Source organism: Augochlora pura, chromosome 3 (genome assembly GCF_028453695.1).
Source record: "Augochlora pura isolate Apur16 chromosome 3, APUR_v2.2.1, whole genome shotgun sequence".
Lineage (NCBI taxonomy): Eukaryota > Metazoa > Arthropoda > Insecta > Hymenoptera > Halictidae > Augochlora > Augochlora pura.
This window is the reverse complement of record NC_135774.1, coordinates 7,977,325-7,993,487: the sequence shown is the minus strand read 5'-3', so window position 1 is coordinate 7,993,487 and position 16,163 is coordinate 7,977,325. Positions and strand designations below refer to the sequence as shown.

The 16,163-nt window shown below is 29.8% G+C and overlaps 3 protein-coding genes across 5 annotated transcripts in view; 1 reads left to right on the top strand and 2 right to left on the bottom strand.

Moving 5' to 3' along the window:
* Positions 1-257: 257 nt before the first annotated feature.
* Ergic53 (lectin, mannose binding protein ergic53) lies at positions 258-5,227 on the bottom strand. The gene is made up of 10 exons (XM_078196852.1): positions 5,034-5,227; positions 4,535-4,591; positions 3,955-4,225; positions 3,768-3,867; positions 3,585-3,696; positions 3,345-3,516; positions 3,081-3,274; positions 2,796-2,992; positions 2,515-2,720; positions 258-2,434 (listed from the first exon to the last, which is right to left on the bottom strand). Exons 1-10 carry the CDS (start codon positions 5,200-5,202, stop codon positions 2,398-2,400), a joined length of 1,515 nt encoding a protein of 504 aa, XP_078052978.1. The 5' UTR covers positions 5,203-5,227; the 3' UTR covers positions 258-2,397.
* A 295-nt stretch (positions 5,228-5,522) lies between these two features.
* On the top strand, positions 5,523-11,248 carry Vti1a (Vesicle transport through interaction with t-SNAREs 1a). Of its 2 annotated transcripts, XM_078196854.1 has the most exons (6): positions 5,523-5,641; positions 7,488-7,675; positions 7,804-7,862; positions 8,542-8,889; positions 9,014-9,231; positions 11,110-11,248. In XM_078196854.1, exons 2-5 carry the CDS (start codon positions 7,582-7,584, stop codon positions 9,170-9,172), a joined length of 660 nt encoding a protein of 219 aa, XP_078052980.1. In that variant the 5' UTR covers positions 5,523-5,641; positions 7,488-7,581; the 3' UTR covers positions 9,173-9,231; positions 11,110-11,248. The 2 variants fall into 2 exon arrangements, with proteins under 2 accessions (XP_078052980.1, XP_078052981.1); XM_078196855.1 differs by lacking the exon at positions 5,523-5,641 and having other exon boundaries at positions 7,467-7,675.
* Positions 9,783-16,163, bottom strand: part of LOC144478698 (long-chain-fatty-acid--CoA ligase 1) — a 44,753-nt gene continuing 38,372 nt past the window's right edge. For both annotated transcript variants that reach the window (XM_078196850.1, XM_078196851.1), the window contains 3 exons: positions 11,108-11,329; positions 10,628-10,945; positions 9,783-10,165 (listed from right to left, as the gene is read on the bottom strand). In XM_078196850.1, coding sequence (XP_078052976.1) covers positions 10,028-10,165; positions 10,628-10,945; positions 11,108-11,329 — 678 coding nt within the window. In that variant the 3' untranslated portion in view covers positions 9,783-10,027. The remainder of the gene's footprint in view (positions 10,166-10,627; positions 10,946-11,107; positions 11,330-16,163) is intronic.

Genomic DNA, 16,163 nt, shown 5'->3' with positions numbered 1-16,163 from the left:
GGATGAAATTATTGTCGCTTTTGAACAACTTTTTAACGAATCAACTTTGAATTTACATTTATAAAAAAAATTATTAGATAAGTGTCGTAGATAAAAGTATTTCAAAATTGAAGTACCATCTAATTGTAATAAAAGATAGTAATATTCGATACCATAAGCTTTATTAAAAATCTGTAAATTTGAATTTACATATTGTAAGTACTTATAAAATTACTTATAATTAATATTTAATTGAATGGGTAATGTTAACATATTTTTGCCTAAGAATCAAGATATTGAAATTTTATTTGTCATTAACAATTGAAAGATTCAAGGCAGACGAACATTGGACAATTTATTTTATAACTTACAATGAACAATGCTATAATAAAAATACATTTATTATTGTAATATTTAATAAATGAATGATGCAGATTGTGATACAAATAGAGCTGTAAGCTCCATTGAGGAAATTGTAAATATTTCTTGCCGATAAACGTAACATGATCTACATATGCAGTTTCTAATTAGTCATCACTTTTATTTATAGACATAGTGCCTTGCTGTTTGATATTCTATGTGTGTGAAAGCTATAAGACTTAATTATGTATATACGTCGGTATTTCATTCTTTTTAACTAGTTAAGATGAATCACAAATGTCAACTGCACAAAATTTTGATGTCCAATGCACAAATCGTAGTAGTATTATTGTTTGTTCTTTCATTATTATTTTCATAAAATTTCATGCTTGATAAATGAAAATACGGAACTTTAAAATAAAATCTCATTCGTTGATTATTAATTCATTAAGTAATAGGGACGTTGAAATTGTATGAGTTATAATATCGTATAAATAATTAATGAAATTACAGAATTCACTACACGTGAATGTTAGCAGTATTGAAACTATCACACAATTATGTGGCCCACAAATTTTGTAAAGATTCAACAACAAATATTCAATTAGGGAAACAAAATCTATTAAAATCTATTCACTTGTATAAAATCAAGAAATCGTTTAAATGAACGCGATTGCACGATATTATATAAGTTATATGTAATATTATCATATTGCTATATTTCAATCAAAATTAAATAGAAATAGATATTTGGATTAAGACAAATAGAAAAACATTTTAATTTAAACACTTACGTCGTAAAGTATTCCTATTTCAACTACCATAAATAATACCACAGCAAATATTTAACTGTTTTAGTATGAATATTGTATGCAACTTCACTGATTTTTGCATTCATATTTTTTTTCATACTTGAACAATAAATATTAGTGACACATTGTGTATAATTTACCATTTACTGAGTCCCAGTTTCTGTTTTTTCCATTAATGTTTTTATTATCAGATATATTTCATTATACATTTACATTCTTTCATAAACTTTTACAAATGCAATAAGATTGATAGGAATACCGAGTTTGCGAATAATTTTAGTTCTTCCTATGCTTGCTACTCGATATACCGTATACACTTACAAAGTACATGTTACCTTAACAAAATCATTTCGATCTTTCTTTTTTATTACAGGTTTGAGAACGTTATGATTGTTCGACATCACGGATAATATGCGAAGTATAAAGTCACTTATCTTTTGAATTCGATAGAGCCACGTTCATCTCTTATGTTCTTTACTCCGAAATATTTCTCACATTAAAAATGCAAAACTTACCTATACCATCACTCATCTAAGGGAATGTAATACCAGATCAATAAATATTATCTTATACAAGAATGTATAACTGGCGAGGATTATCAAATTCCTCCATACGAAAATTGTAGATTTCAATTCTCAATATGCTGATTCCCGATTAAAAAAAAGAGAGAGAAAAATCACATAAACATTTATACAATATATCCCATGTGACGCTACAAAAAAATCTTCATGTCAAAAAAAGAAAGTGGTGATAGATGTTAGTAAACGAAATGCGCAAAAAAAGCATGTGCGCATTACGCGAAATATTCTTGATGAAAGACAATAAAAAAATATATATTATACACAACAATCCCCTAAACAACTACACGACAAAGCATATCTTATTTTCAATTTTCAAAATTGTATCTCCAGTGTTTTCTTCTTTTTTTTTAAATCTAACGTTCACATTTTGTCATCTTCGTCTCTATATGTCTATGATTCGCATTTACAAAAAAATCATACAGAAAAAATTTGTTGACTCGACTGAATTATAACAAGCTAAGTGAAGTGATTAATTTCATCGCGCCCAGACAGTATTTATCGCTCCCTGCTATTTCGTTAGGTCTAACTTGGATGAAGAATGCATTTATTATACAAATGTTCAACAAAATGCATATTTCATGGATATAAACATTGAGTCAATATGCAAAGACAGAACTTGTTATCTGTATTTTTGCTTCTTTTACTGTACGTTCGAAAACCAATTATTAGTATAACTTTTTCGCCTGTGCTTCTTTATTGTCCCTATAGAAGGATAAACAAAGAATAAGACAATGTTTCCTTAACATGTTTCCTCATGTAAAAATCCAAAAATTCATACTTACCGGTACAAGCTGTATGCTAACAAAATCACCATTTGAAGTGCCACAAATAATAAAAACATTGTTGTTGTTAAACAATTTGTTGTAGGACAATCTCCACCGCCACTATTTAGTTTAGTGTTCACTTGTCCAACTTCTCTCTTTAACGTTTTGAGCCCCTCTTGTATTTCAGAAATGAGTGAATGATAATCATATCCCATTGGTTGCACCTAAAATCACATTTTTTCTCAAAACATATCAAAGAAGACATTGACAAAATATAATAATAAATGATAAATACATACTTGAGCAGTCGGAGCACGAACTTGGTTATTAAGAATGGTATCAGTCTTGGTGTATATGTCACTTGCAAAAGATTTAGTTTCTCTGGCTGTATTAAGTATAGCATTTTGATTAGCAATTAAGGTGTCAACTTCTTGCCGTCGTATTGTGTCAATTAATTGAACCTGTTGGCCTGGTTGTCCACCTGTTGCCTGTATACCTACAAGTAAATTATTTATATGTAAATTTCAACATTTACAATGAAAGATTTGTGTTAAATTACACGTGATCCTTAAATTGAAAATTACCTCCTACTTGAATCTGAGATATCAAACTGAGTGACCGTTCTTGTCTTCCAATTATTTCATCTGATTTTTTATTGAGTTCGCGTAAAGAATCAAATACTTGACTCAGGCCAGTAAAGATTTGTAACAGTTCCCTTTGATTGTCAGTTTCAAAGTACTCCTCAAATTCTTTTTCACGGCGCGCTTCAGGATGTTCCCTATGCAATGATAGCATTCAAGAAACATTTATTTTCAGTACAATTATAAAATTACAAGTAACTTTCTTACCTGCGATAATCCTCTTTCTGTTGATCTAATTTTTTCTGGTAATCCATATATTCTTGACTAAGCTTTTGCTGTTCCTCCATAGAAACTTTTTGCGCATCATATTGCACTTGCCCAGGAGGGTACAAAGAATGTGTCAAGAAATGAGACACATCATGATCATCAGCCAAACCACCTTAAATGGATCATAACACCATAAATTAGTGTCCAAGTTAAAGTAATTCTTAGTTTTGCGATACATACCCGTAGCAGCAGAAACTCCAAAGTATCCACCTTTTGGTAAAACAACATTTTCAACGCGGAAACATACTTCATAGCCTTGTTCGTCATTGGTCATTCCATTGTGGAATAGTACCTTTCATAAACAATAAAGGTTTAAGTATGATAAATGGATACTTACAAAAGACAATATATGAATGGTCTTACCGTTAAAATGTTCTGATAGTATTCAATTTTTGCTCTTGTTGCAAATGGTTTGTTACGGAAGTCTCGCAGGCAACCAGCAGATAATTGTGATGAAGCATCACTGTAGAAAAATTAATGAAATTAAGTATTAATATTTAACTTGTATTGTAAGATTTAAAACATTAAAACAGTAAGAAATGTAATTCACTTGGAATGATCAAAAATCTTCGTGCCATCGTTGAGAACAGCCATGATGTAAGGGTTATTATGTTTATTGTCATTATCGAATGAATCAAAAAAGAGTCCAAGACCATTCCACTGATCAACACTGCCGAAGACAGTACCATTGTAAGCCCCTTTTGAACTAGTATACCAAAATGCTAAACCATCTGCTCCAATTCTTCCCCTTCCTGCTACTCTAAATATTAATTCTACCTCCCACCAGTCAAAATTAACTGGCTGTTTGATCCATATTGCACCTAAATATCATTTAAAAATGTTGTATTATTACAGAAAAGAAATAAACAATATAACAAACATTTATTCTTTGATATAAAAATGAAAGAAATAAAACATATAACGCTAAAAATTTAACTAATTTAATAATATAAAATATTATATACAAGAGACCATATGTGTGTCTCAAAGTACTTTACTTACATTAAAAAATATCTTTTCCAATTAATATATTAAAGAACTAGTAGCACCTTTACACATAACAGTTTAAATTTATACAAACTAATTAGCATTGGAGAAATTATCTTTAATATTTTCACATTTCCACTTACCTTTTTGACTTCTCAATGATGGAGCTACTCTCACATTTTCTGCACTCGCGATGGCATCTATAATAAAAATAGATGTTGTATCAAATATCTGCTACAAATGTATTATTTACAATATACGATATAAATAAAATTAATAATAATAGATTTCAATTTATCAAAAAAAAAAATCATTAAATAAAAAGAAACTTTTAACAATTTGTATCAATCGATAGAAATAAATGAACTTTGTGTTTTCATTACTTAAATTAATTAAAATAGTTTCCAATGTAAATAAATACATATACACTTGTCGTGACAGTTTTACTGACTTCTGTCAAATAAACATTGTCCATTTTATTGAACAAAGTGATAAAAATAAGAGGAGTCAATTAGTGTTCGTGTTTAGAAATGAAATACGAATACACTTTATTTAAATAATCGAAATGCCGACTGAGAGAAAATAACATACGGAAGTATTTTACAGCGTGTGTATACTTGGTTAGGTTTTAACAGTACTCACTTCCTCCGTATTCCCAGAAAGGCACGCTGCCATCTTTTTGTGCGAGATACGGTGGTTTGAACGAGTACTTGTATTCAAATTTCCGATGAGGTATGTCGCCGAGTACCGTATTAATTACCAAAAATACATGAAAAATTAAAAGCCACCTCACCTCGGCGGCCATCTTCATTTCGACTGTTGAGTCGAAAGTAGATTGACCACGTTCGACCCTGCAACCAGTAAAAGTGATTGGTGGAACTGTTTGATTTCCTCTTGTGATTGGTGTATTATCAATGACGTGTCAATTTTGTGGCCACATTTCAAAGATTCTCTCTTTCACCGGCAATTTGTTTACACACTTCTCTGTTAATTCTACTACTTTATGAGATTTAATTCATGAGAGAAATCAACTGAAAAAATAAAAGTCTCATTAATTATATATGAATAAACATCTACTGCGAAGTAAACGTTCGTTAGTTTTTGTGGACGTGTCATGTAAGAATATGGCGTTATCATGAATAAAGTATCAGTGTAGATGTAACAAGTGAAAATATTATGACTGATTAATAACCTATCTACGAGTTATCAATTGTATTGCTTATATATGCAGACATTCAATAATTTCGTGGGTAAGCAGAAACTAAATGCGTTTTTTATTGTTATCATATTACTTAATTTAACTTGATATATTGTTATATATTCTCATTCACTTAAAATTCAAGTTTTAAATAATAAAACTTCTTCGTATGATTTGAATGTTTAAAGAAATGGCGGTACAATGTGTACAAGTGTCAACTAAACAAATATTATCATGATTAAGTTAAATAGATTTGAAGAAGCTGAGACTATAATAATAAGTATTCTGATTAAATTAGTATCTGACATAAAATTCAACAAACTAATATTTACTTAAATATAAGTTTAATTGTCGGAAATTCGTATGATCTTAAACTATGTTCAAATTCGGCAAGAAATTATCACTTGTTACCGATAAAAATAAAAAGATTCAAAAGATAGAATATACTTATCATTCAAATCATTGAAATAAGCTATGTACATACATATGTATATTATATCATTTCTTATCAAGTCTAGCAATGGCATTCGATGTTTATCACTAATTAATTTCCTATGACGAAATACATTCCACGTTTATATTCGTTTATTTAATGAATTTAAAATAATATTTTTGAAAATGTAATAAACTATATATCATGATATTACAATAATTATTTGAAACTCCGCCTTTTAAATTCTTCTAATTCTGATCATAGAGCATTTTTATTGCAATACTACCTCACCATATTAAGCTATGCCAAGGGTAAAGGACTAAGAAATTTGAGGTATGGTATGAATTGCTTTTCTCTGAATGGTTGACGCTCCACAGCTAACCTTACAATTTTAGACAAAGAGAGAAAGTGGCAAGTGAGCAAGAGAGAATGATGTTAGCAGAATCACAAGCGAAGCCAGTCGTCACATCGACAACTAATATAGTTTGTCTCCCTTTACCATGTTTGCGGTCTCACTCTTTTTGCACATCCGTACGCTTGATGCTCCATCTGAAACACGCGGCGCGATATTTGACTTGGTATTTTTCGCCTTGTAGAATTATGGACCACATTTAACCAGCGAATTTGCGCACGATATTTCGACAAGTTGAGCAGATACAGTCTAGCTAATTATTTCATTACCCTGAAATCTAGCGCGAAAAAAAAATGTTGCAAATGAATAGTGTCTTCATATCTTTTCTGAAAGATATTTGCTAAAAATCTAAAATTTAATGTATAAAGATCATTTTTGAAGAAGTCCAGACGCCATCCAAAAATGTTGCTAAAACTGCACAATATTATAGTAAGATAGTATACTATAGTTTCGTACATGCGAGACTCGTCGGGCCCTTTACCCTTTTCTACGTCTTGTTTTAGCAGTCGGCTGGAGTCTGAAGATTAGACCAAGGCTGCTTTCAGATAGCTATGTATTTGCAAAAATATTATTTTCTTTTTGATACATTTTTATTATATCCTTTGCTTTCGAAAAATTCTTTTTACAAGATACTAACATGAAAGTAAGTATCATTCATTATACTTACTATTTTATTTTTTAGTTTTTCAGATAAAATATACTACCTTGAAAACGCTTAACTTTGACAACTGAAATATTTATCAACTTTTAGTAATTATTTTTTTGAGGAGTCCATGAAACAAGTTAATTTCATGACAGTGTCATTGAATTTCTCGATCCGGAGCATTGCGCGCCATGGCGCCAGTATTCATAAATGGTACTCATTTTCTGATTGGTCCGTGTTTTTCGTTAATAATTTGTTAATAAAGTCACAACCAATATTTACATTGTGGAAGAAGTTATACTATACTTCCAATCACTTAAAAAATCTCCTGCTTTCAAGGGCTTACAGCAGTTTTTGGGACATCTTCCATAAGATTACTCTATGCCTACGTTGACTACCATTATTCTCAGCTGATTTCAGAACGCAGCTGTTCTAAATCCAGTGTTACATGGATGGTTTAGTTTACATTCCCATTTGTACATCTTCAATGGAAATACGTTTAAGATGGCGTCGCTCATTGACAACTATGAGCAAGAATACGCCGTTTTGACAGCTGACATAACTGCGAAAATCGGTAGAATAAGGACACAGAACGGCAGTAAGTACAGACAAAGCAGAATCGTAAAAATGATTGTGTTTCGCACCTTCGATTTTTATTTTTGACGTGAATGTCAGTCTTTCAGCAATATTAAACAACAATAATCGATACACGTGACGTAATTTCAGATGAGAGGAGAACATTCATTCAAGATGTGGACAGACAAATTAAGGATGCTCAGGAGCTGGTAAAAAGATAAAATACATTTTATTTTTCTGGCTGGTTTAGAAATTTTAATGTACAGACATTTGAGTTTATTGAAAATTGCAAATACATAGCCTGTCTGTTACTTATTTAGGTTAGACAAGAATTGTTTTATTTTCCATTTATGGAAAGTTAATTATGTGCTCATTAATATCTCTTTAAATTTTAACGGTAATATGAATAATGATGCTTGATTTCAAATTATACTTTAAATGTAATAATCTATAACAACTGAAATGTATGTATTAGGGTTTTAGTGCTTCCGTTGTACCATGGAAATATAATTTTAATTTTAATTTGTGGAGATATAATTTTCAAGTCGTGACAAGTTTTAAATAAGAGTTAGTAACATCTAATAGTTAATTGATATAATAAAATAAAGTCAATAGATTATAGTTACTTGAGCTGTTCTTTTGATTTTGTATATAGCGTTCGTAATTTCAATAATTCTCCAAATTTATTTAACTATGTTAATGTGTGAAATTTATATTAAAGTTTCTTAGATTCGTTAAATTTCTAAAGTGTAGCTTTTAAAAAAAGTTTTACTAACTTAGTATGTAAAAGATCGAATCAATGCATACCTTTATGTAGAAAATGTTCAATAATGTTTGACATTTTATATTTGTTATGATTTACACTTAATTTTGTTTGTTCAACTTCAGCTCGAGCAAATGGAGTTGGAGGTTCGTGGGGTGACTGGCGCATCTCGTGACCGCTTACGAGGTCGAGTTGAAAGTCACAGGGTAGAACTGAAAAGATTGACTCAAGAATTCCAATCGGCTAAAATGCCAAAAGAAGACAGCATTGAATTAACCAGAGATGATTCATGGGATAATAGTATTACAGAGGATCAGAAAGAAAGACTGTTGGATGCTTCAGAGCGGATAGAACGAAGTGGGCGGACATTGCAGAATGGTTATCGAATGGTACTAGAAACTGAAGAAATGGGTTCTCAAGTATTGAAGGAATTGCACAGCCAAAGGGAATCGATTCAAAGAGGAAGAGGAAGGGTAAGATATTATTTGCAATTTACATCTTAACTGTACAAATCAAATGTTTTTTTTTATGATAAAATTATTATTACGTGTATTGTAATTAAGTAACTAATTATTATTACATAAATTATTGTTTTAGCTACGTGATACAGATGCAGAATTGGGACGAGGTTCTCGGTTACTATCAGGAATGATATTCAGAAATCTTCAGCAAAGATTTATTTTAGCGGCTGTTGTGTTGACACTAATAATCGTTGGTTGCGTTGTCGTATATTATAGCTTTAAATCTAAAAGCTAAAGCTGCAAATAGAATGATACCTTGGTTGCAGTGAGGTTCTTGAACCATATTTATTATCAGTGAGTTTCGAATGTTATTATTACATTGAATGTAGTGTACTGTGGTCGTTAGTAACTTATAGTTTGGAGGGATGTTGTACCATTTTTACTCGTTGCATCACTTTTGTTCCGTGTTTTATATTCATTTTTTATTAAGAATCACTTTAAATCCTTGATATAGTTGATAATTATACAGTTGCCAAACAGGAGGAAACAATTATAATGTATTAGTAGTAATAAAAGGAAAACATCTCCTGTCTAGTTACAATGTTATAATCAAATCTTTGAAGGTCTACGAAAATTTAAAATCATATTCACGATTTTCTAGTTATCCATTTGTTACGTGAACTCCGTAGATTGAAAAATATTGAGTTCGCCTCTGCAATTAACGTTCAAGTATCCTACTTTGTACTAAATCCAGAATTCGACGAATTATTGTTATCAATAAAAATATACATCTATAGTTAGGCAATAATATGTATCAAAATACAAGGATAAGAGTTGGAGAAGATTGTAGCTAGATGTGAAAAGTATCAAGGGTTGATTGTAGTTAAAAGTAAATCAGACGCGCCTAATAATAACTCATTTTATTACTTATAATATTGTCAATTACCTTAGTAGCCTAAAACGGTGCTTCTTTTTCGCTTGCGTTTTTATGCAATCGTGAAAATGACATAATAAAAGTTGCGCGGAATAACGAACGTATTCGATGACGGAAGTGACTTCTGTGGGTGCGACACAAAGGCATTTTGAATCCTTCCTGTCTTCGCTGCTCCCAATGCTAATGAAAACAAATCGAGATGAATGTTCAGTCTGGTCAGTCCAAATGTCGGTAGAGATCCTCTATCTGTGGTGTGAAGTAGTCTTTCAGCTGAGGTCGTTTTGTTTTCAATGTCGGTGTGAGGAGGCCGTTTTGAACAGAGAATGGATCCGGATGTAAATAAATATCTTTGACCTAACATTGACAGAAATAAAATTAGAATATAGATTATAAAGAGCTGTACAACTAGACTGGAATTTCATTTTTATTTGGATCACAAGATTCTTATGGAAAAAAGATATTTCTTTTAAAGAAGTAAATGTGACAAAAAGATTCTTTCATTGTCTTCATAAAAATTTGAAGATCAATGATATTATTTTCACTGAATCGTATAACGATTTAATTAAAATATCTTGTTTCCTATGGAAAAGATTTAAGCTATTTATAACATGCCTAATTTAAAAATTGACTTAATATTGCATTAATATGTTTAATATGTCCAATCGTAATTGTCATTCTGTATATTTCCAAATGTTCTTAATTATTTTGAAGAGAATAACAAGATTGTCTAACTTATTATAATTCACATATGTTTGTTTCTTTAACTTATTTGAATTTATATATGGGATTAAATTGTTCAAACATAGTTTCTCTTACCTGCTCAAAGGATTTGAGGCCAGCTTCTTTTCCCCACGCAAGCATGTCATCTATGATTAATTGTTTGATTTGTGGATTATTGCATAATACGCTTAGTGTTCCCGAAATACCATTCTCCACCGCCCAACATTTTACAACATCCACATCCGGTACTACTATTCCTACAACGCAAGATTTCAGGGATTCCCCGTGGACGAATACTTGATGTACATATTGACTGCGCAAATAAATATTTTCAATCTTCTCCGGAACTATGTATTCTCCTTGCGACAGTTTAAAGATGTGTTTCTTCCTGTCGATTATTTTGAGCGTTCCGTTCTGTTGAAAGAGTATTAGGATTATCAATTAACGAAATAGTTCTCTGTATAACGAAATAGTTCTTTGTTCAGAACAAGAAAGGTAGAAAGAAAAGGAAATGGTACTACATCCTCAATATTTGGGTCAAGCAAGAAAAGTGTTATTGAATGTTTCTTGTCTTACAGGCAGCCACATGCCGATGTCCCCCGTATGATGCCATCCGAATTCGTCGATAACTTCTGCAGTTTTTTCAGGATCTTTGAAATATCCCACGAACACGTTAGTGCCCTTCACGCACACTTCGCCTTTGCTCTTTCTGGCATAGTATTCCATTTCCGGGACATCTACTAATTTAACGCAGCAGCAAGCAACCGGTGGACCTACGTGCTCCGGTACATAATCACCCTGTGATAATTTCAGAATCGTGAATAAGATGTTGTTTGTAAAAGGTAGTAAAGTGGAATCAAATTCAATTGTCCACTTAAAGCCTGTTCTGCTTATTTTTTTGTTCAAGAGTCGAGGAACGTCTCTCTAAAGTCACAAAATCATTAGGTCGATGATAGTTCTGTAGCAGTTTTAAGTGGCTAATTGTTTTTGAATCAACTATGGGCATACAAAGTTGAATATTTACTGTGCATGCTATTAAAATGTTACAGAAGAATTGTTACGCAAATTAAATGTTCCTTTCGGGAACATGTTCACTAGTTATCGTATAATACTGAACACTAAAAATATAACTGTTCGTTTCAATAAAGTTAAGAACGTTCATTATAAAAATACGTTAGTTGCAAAAGCAAATTCAAAAGAGAGAAGCTGTATCAGAGAAAATAAATGATCTTTCTAGTAAAGTTGAAATCCAACTATTAATATTGTGCTCCGTTTTGATTATTTGAATTATACGTATCTATTGAAGTCTCAAGCATTTATTGTGTGATTAGTTGATGGAAGTATATCAAAATTCCTCTTTGTTAACATTCGTGATGTACTTACAACCTCTTAAAATTCCAATCACCTCAATTTCTTTTAATCACTCTTTTATAGTCTGACAACATTAATCTACACTTTAATACATTCTATATTTTTAAATAAACACAAATTACCATATTTTAAAGTATACGTTAGTTTTGTGCTGTTAGCCTAAGATCCTCAAATGTATTATAATGTTGCAAAATGCCAAGTATAAACAAACAAAGAGGTTTAAGATGCAAAATTCGTAGCAGAATTATATTCTAACTGCAGATTTTATACATTTATAGTGTACACGATTAATATATACCACTGTTTAATATACAGAATAGTTAAAACGTTAAAAAAATAGTAGCTGTTTCTATTTCGTTTGCAATCTTATAAACTACTTAATAAAGCAAATAATTTTGCTATTTTTGGATTACAAAAATTAATTTTAAAAATCTATATATACGTAAATAATGCTGTTGTAACAAAAATATATTTATAATTAAAAGTTGCTTGTATAAAAAATATCATGTATGATTCTGAACAATATCGAAAATTATTATAGAAATTATTCTATGCGTTAAAATACTGTATCCAAAGATATAACATACTTGTGTATAAGAGCGTAAACTAAATAAATATTTGTTTAACTCGTTCACAAGCGCTAGTCATTTTGAAATGAGTTTTTAGAAATTTATTTTTATCATGTTATTTGTTGCAATGTAAAGTTTTAATAAAATATTAAAAAGTAGACAGTAATTTAATAAGTTCTATCAATATTATTTAGTGCACAATACCGATACTAAATGTACACGACTAGTTGAAATAAGAAGAAAACATGTTGTATCTTAATACAATTATATAGCATAATAAATTTGTTTTCTCTTGGACAAATTAAAAAATGCATTAACATTTAAATAGATAATATTCTTGTTTATTTATTATTTGTATTGAGTTATGACTCGATGTATTTTTAACAACAGATATTATACGGCATAATTCTGATCCTATCTATTAAATGATCTAATTATTTATGTTTACAGAAGTTAATTATGAAGTAAGTTTAAACAAATACTTCAACTAAATTTTGAAATAAGAATCATTTCTTTTTAATTTATAATTTCATATAGAAGCGTTTCGTTTGTAGAGTAGTTGACGATATTTTATAAACAATTGTGTGTAGGAACGTTCGAAAATGTTTGTGATTAAGACACGAATTATTTAAAATATTAAAATATTAATTTATTGTCGTTGAATATGTTAAAAATATTTATCAGAAGTGGAGTTACTTAAGATTTTTGGCAACTATTCCAAGACGAATCGCTCGACTAGAATATACAGGGTGTGTCGTCTAGAATCGTAACAAAATGTTACTGTTAATTTTGGTGTCATGAACAAGTTTCAATGGATAAAGTATTTGAATGTAGCGTTGGTGTGAAATAAATGGTTTTTCAACATTTACTAAATTATCATGACCGTAAACATTATTGGAATTAAATCATATTCAGTATGTATAAATTGTTGACATTGAATAAGAATGACAATTACGATTAGTGTAAGAAGCAGACATTGAAATTTTCATTGAGACTTAAGAATGTACTTTTTACAGATGAAACCAAGTTTAAGAAAAGAAATGTATTATTAGCATATTTTAATTGTATGAAGGAGATGTTAAATGAAAATGTAGTGCTTTTTTTAAATAACTTTAATAAGTCTGTAGTAATGTAACGACATTCTCAAGTTCTTACAATATCTACATAGTTTTTATTTTACTTATGCACTTTTAATGCATTCCTTCTTTATTATAAACGGTCTAATTTTTTTCATCTAACATTACAAGCAGCATTAATTAACGCATTACAATTTATCTGTACAACAGAATTCAAAGAAAGTTTCTTTACTTCATTAAAAACTTAATCGCATATCAAAAAAAGAAAAAGCTTTCATTAAATGAATTTTAGAAAATAAAAAATGTTTAAAAATCACTATGGATATTAAGTTAAATGGATATTAATTTAAATTTTCACACGTTTCCCTAATGTCTAAAAATGAATAAGCGTGTCCAGAAGAAATACTTTAAAATATATATTAATAGAAGTTGATAAATAAAATTATAAATCAATTTGATCATGTCAAAAGCATTTTTTCAAAATTTCCGTCGTTCGTGCTTCAAACAAAAATTTCATTTGTACTTAGCATCTGCTTCGTACACTCGACACAGGAAATGTTTATTTACTATAAAACTTTTTAATCTGATCACGATACATATTTTCTTAGAGCATATCATTTTCTCGTGTTCTTGTGTCATTAAAATGTACGAAGATATTTTAGGTTCTAGTCTTGGGCGATTCGTCCTGTATATTGTTACGATCATTGGCGACTATACGAGAACGGTGCAACATTTCACAGCAGTTGCACAGGCGTTGCACATATAGTCGCACAGCTGATCGCAAAATTGACGTGGCTGGCCACGTGCTTTTGGCGCGTGGTTGCAGAGAGTTTTTCTGTTCGACCAGCCGACATAAATACCTACGACTACCTATAAATATTAGCTCTTGTCGCCTAGGTGCATCGATACCCAGCAGATATGACTAAAATAGTGACCATGTGTGTCACTTGATCGTTAGTCAGTCCTCGATTGAAATCATCTGATGAATGATCTCACTGAAGCGTTTCAGCCGCCGATCATTGTTATTGCGTACTTTCCGTATAATCTTTCTTCAACTGTTCTTCTCGGGAATTACCCGATATCACATGGTAATTAAATATCACATGCTAATTCTATTATAGTCCTTTATCGTCTTTATTTATTGAAAGAAATATTTTATTAACGTAGATCATGACACTCGAATCAAACGTTTCTATTTTGTAATCAAACATAACTGAATCATAAGTTTCCACGGTGGTGCCATTTTGTAGGAAAAGAAATAAGATATCTTGGAAAGGTTGACGTTATTTTTCATGATATTTTTCGTTATGAAAACATCAGAAGTATTTAAGAATCTTGTTGCACCAGTTTTCATTTATTGAAACTGTTGTAAGAAGCAATATATCTTTATTTAACTTGTTCTATAGAATTGACGAAAAAAATTTTTATTTTTCATAAAAATCCGCAGTTTGATTATAACATATTTTAATATTACATATCATCACATAGATATCACGTAATTTGTTATCGAGAATATTTCCACAAATTGATCAAAGAATAATTTGTTTGCATATGTAAGTCCGTAACAAGAGAAGAATACTTGCACTGCACAGTTATTTAAAGTTTAATGTAAATTGAGAAAATAAAACTAATGAAAAGAAATAGAATAAAAATAAAAGAAATACCATGTCTTTCTCTTGCCTACCGATTTCTCAATTATTTATCTGAATGTATAATTTTATTCGAGGCTGGTGATCGAAAATTATCTAGAATCGAATATAGCAGAAAAGATTCATTATGATTTGTAACTATTTAAACGATATAAATTTTACACTCCATGATTCATGAATATATTAAATCAAAATGAATATAATTTTGTTTTGTAACAAATAAATCAGAAACAATATGTACACAATTATTATATGTGTACAAATAACATCACTGTGTTTGCTAATTATACTATCCAATTTTATAGCATTAACAAATAAATTCATAATACTTTGTAAAGTAGGATACAAATTCATATTAAATGAATGCAACTTAATATGTTATAATTTTATATAATTTTACTATAGTAGAGTAATTAACATTCTTCTTACTTTTGAATGAAAACAGTTTTCTATTATCAGAACGATTTAGATAGAGATAAATGTTATGTTATATACAGGCCACAGAAACAATTTAAAGCACTTACAAAACGTAAATGATAAAATTCCAGAAAAAACATTAACAAATAATTAAAATTAGACAATTATAAAACTACAAATAATGAAAAGCAATAATCAGAGTAAAGGCTACGCGTATGGATCAGTATCATTTGCATAAAACTGGGCAGTTAATAATCATTAAATTAAATATTAGTTAGTTAAAAAGCAATATTGGAATATTTAGGTTAAAAAATATATATATTAATGGTTTTTAATCGGAATACGTCTGATTTATGTTTGATAATACAAAGGTTTCCATTTCGAATCTTTTTAAACAATTCTGTGCCATTTTTGCAAATTATAAATCATTATAACAATTTATATTATACTTTTTCGATTATAAGAAACACAAAGGTTTTTATTATATCTTATTATAATTTGCGATAAAAAATATCGATTCCAATAGTATTTAATCTACGATTTATTGTAG

What these genes read in the sequence shown, in the direction of transcription:
- Ergic53 (XM_078196852.1), bottom strand. Translation starts at nt 5,202, where the DNA reads ATGAAGATGGCCGCCGAGGTGAGGTGGCTTTTAATTTTTCATGTATTT. An exon ending in ATCATTGAGAAGTCAAAAAG is followed by an intron (nt 4,226 to 4,534) that starts GTAAGTGGAAAT and finishes AATGATATTTAG; the next exon opens with GTGCAATATGGATCAAACAG. An exon ending in CAGAAAGAGGATTATCGCAG is followed by an intron (nt 3,275 to 3,344) that starts GTAAGAAAGTTA and finishes ATCATTGCATAG; the next exon opens with GGAACATCCTGAAGCGCGCC.
- Vti1a (XM_078196854.1), top strand. Translation starts at nt 7,582, where the DNA reads ATGGCGTCGCTCATTGACAACTATGAGCAAGAATACGCCGTTTTGACA. An exon ending in TTAAGGATGCTCAGGAGCTG is followed by an intron (nt 7,863 to 8,541) that starts GTAAAAAGATAA and finishes GTTCAACTTCAG; the next exon opens with CTCGAGCAAATGGAGTTGGA. An exon ending in TTCAAAGAGGAAGAGGAAGG is followed by an intron (nt 8,890 to 9,013) that starts GTAAGATATTAT and finishes TTATTGTTTTAG; the next exon opens with CTACGTGATACAGATGCAGA.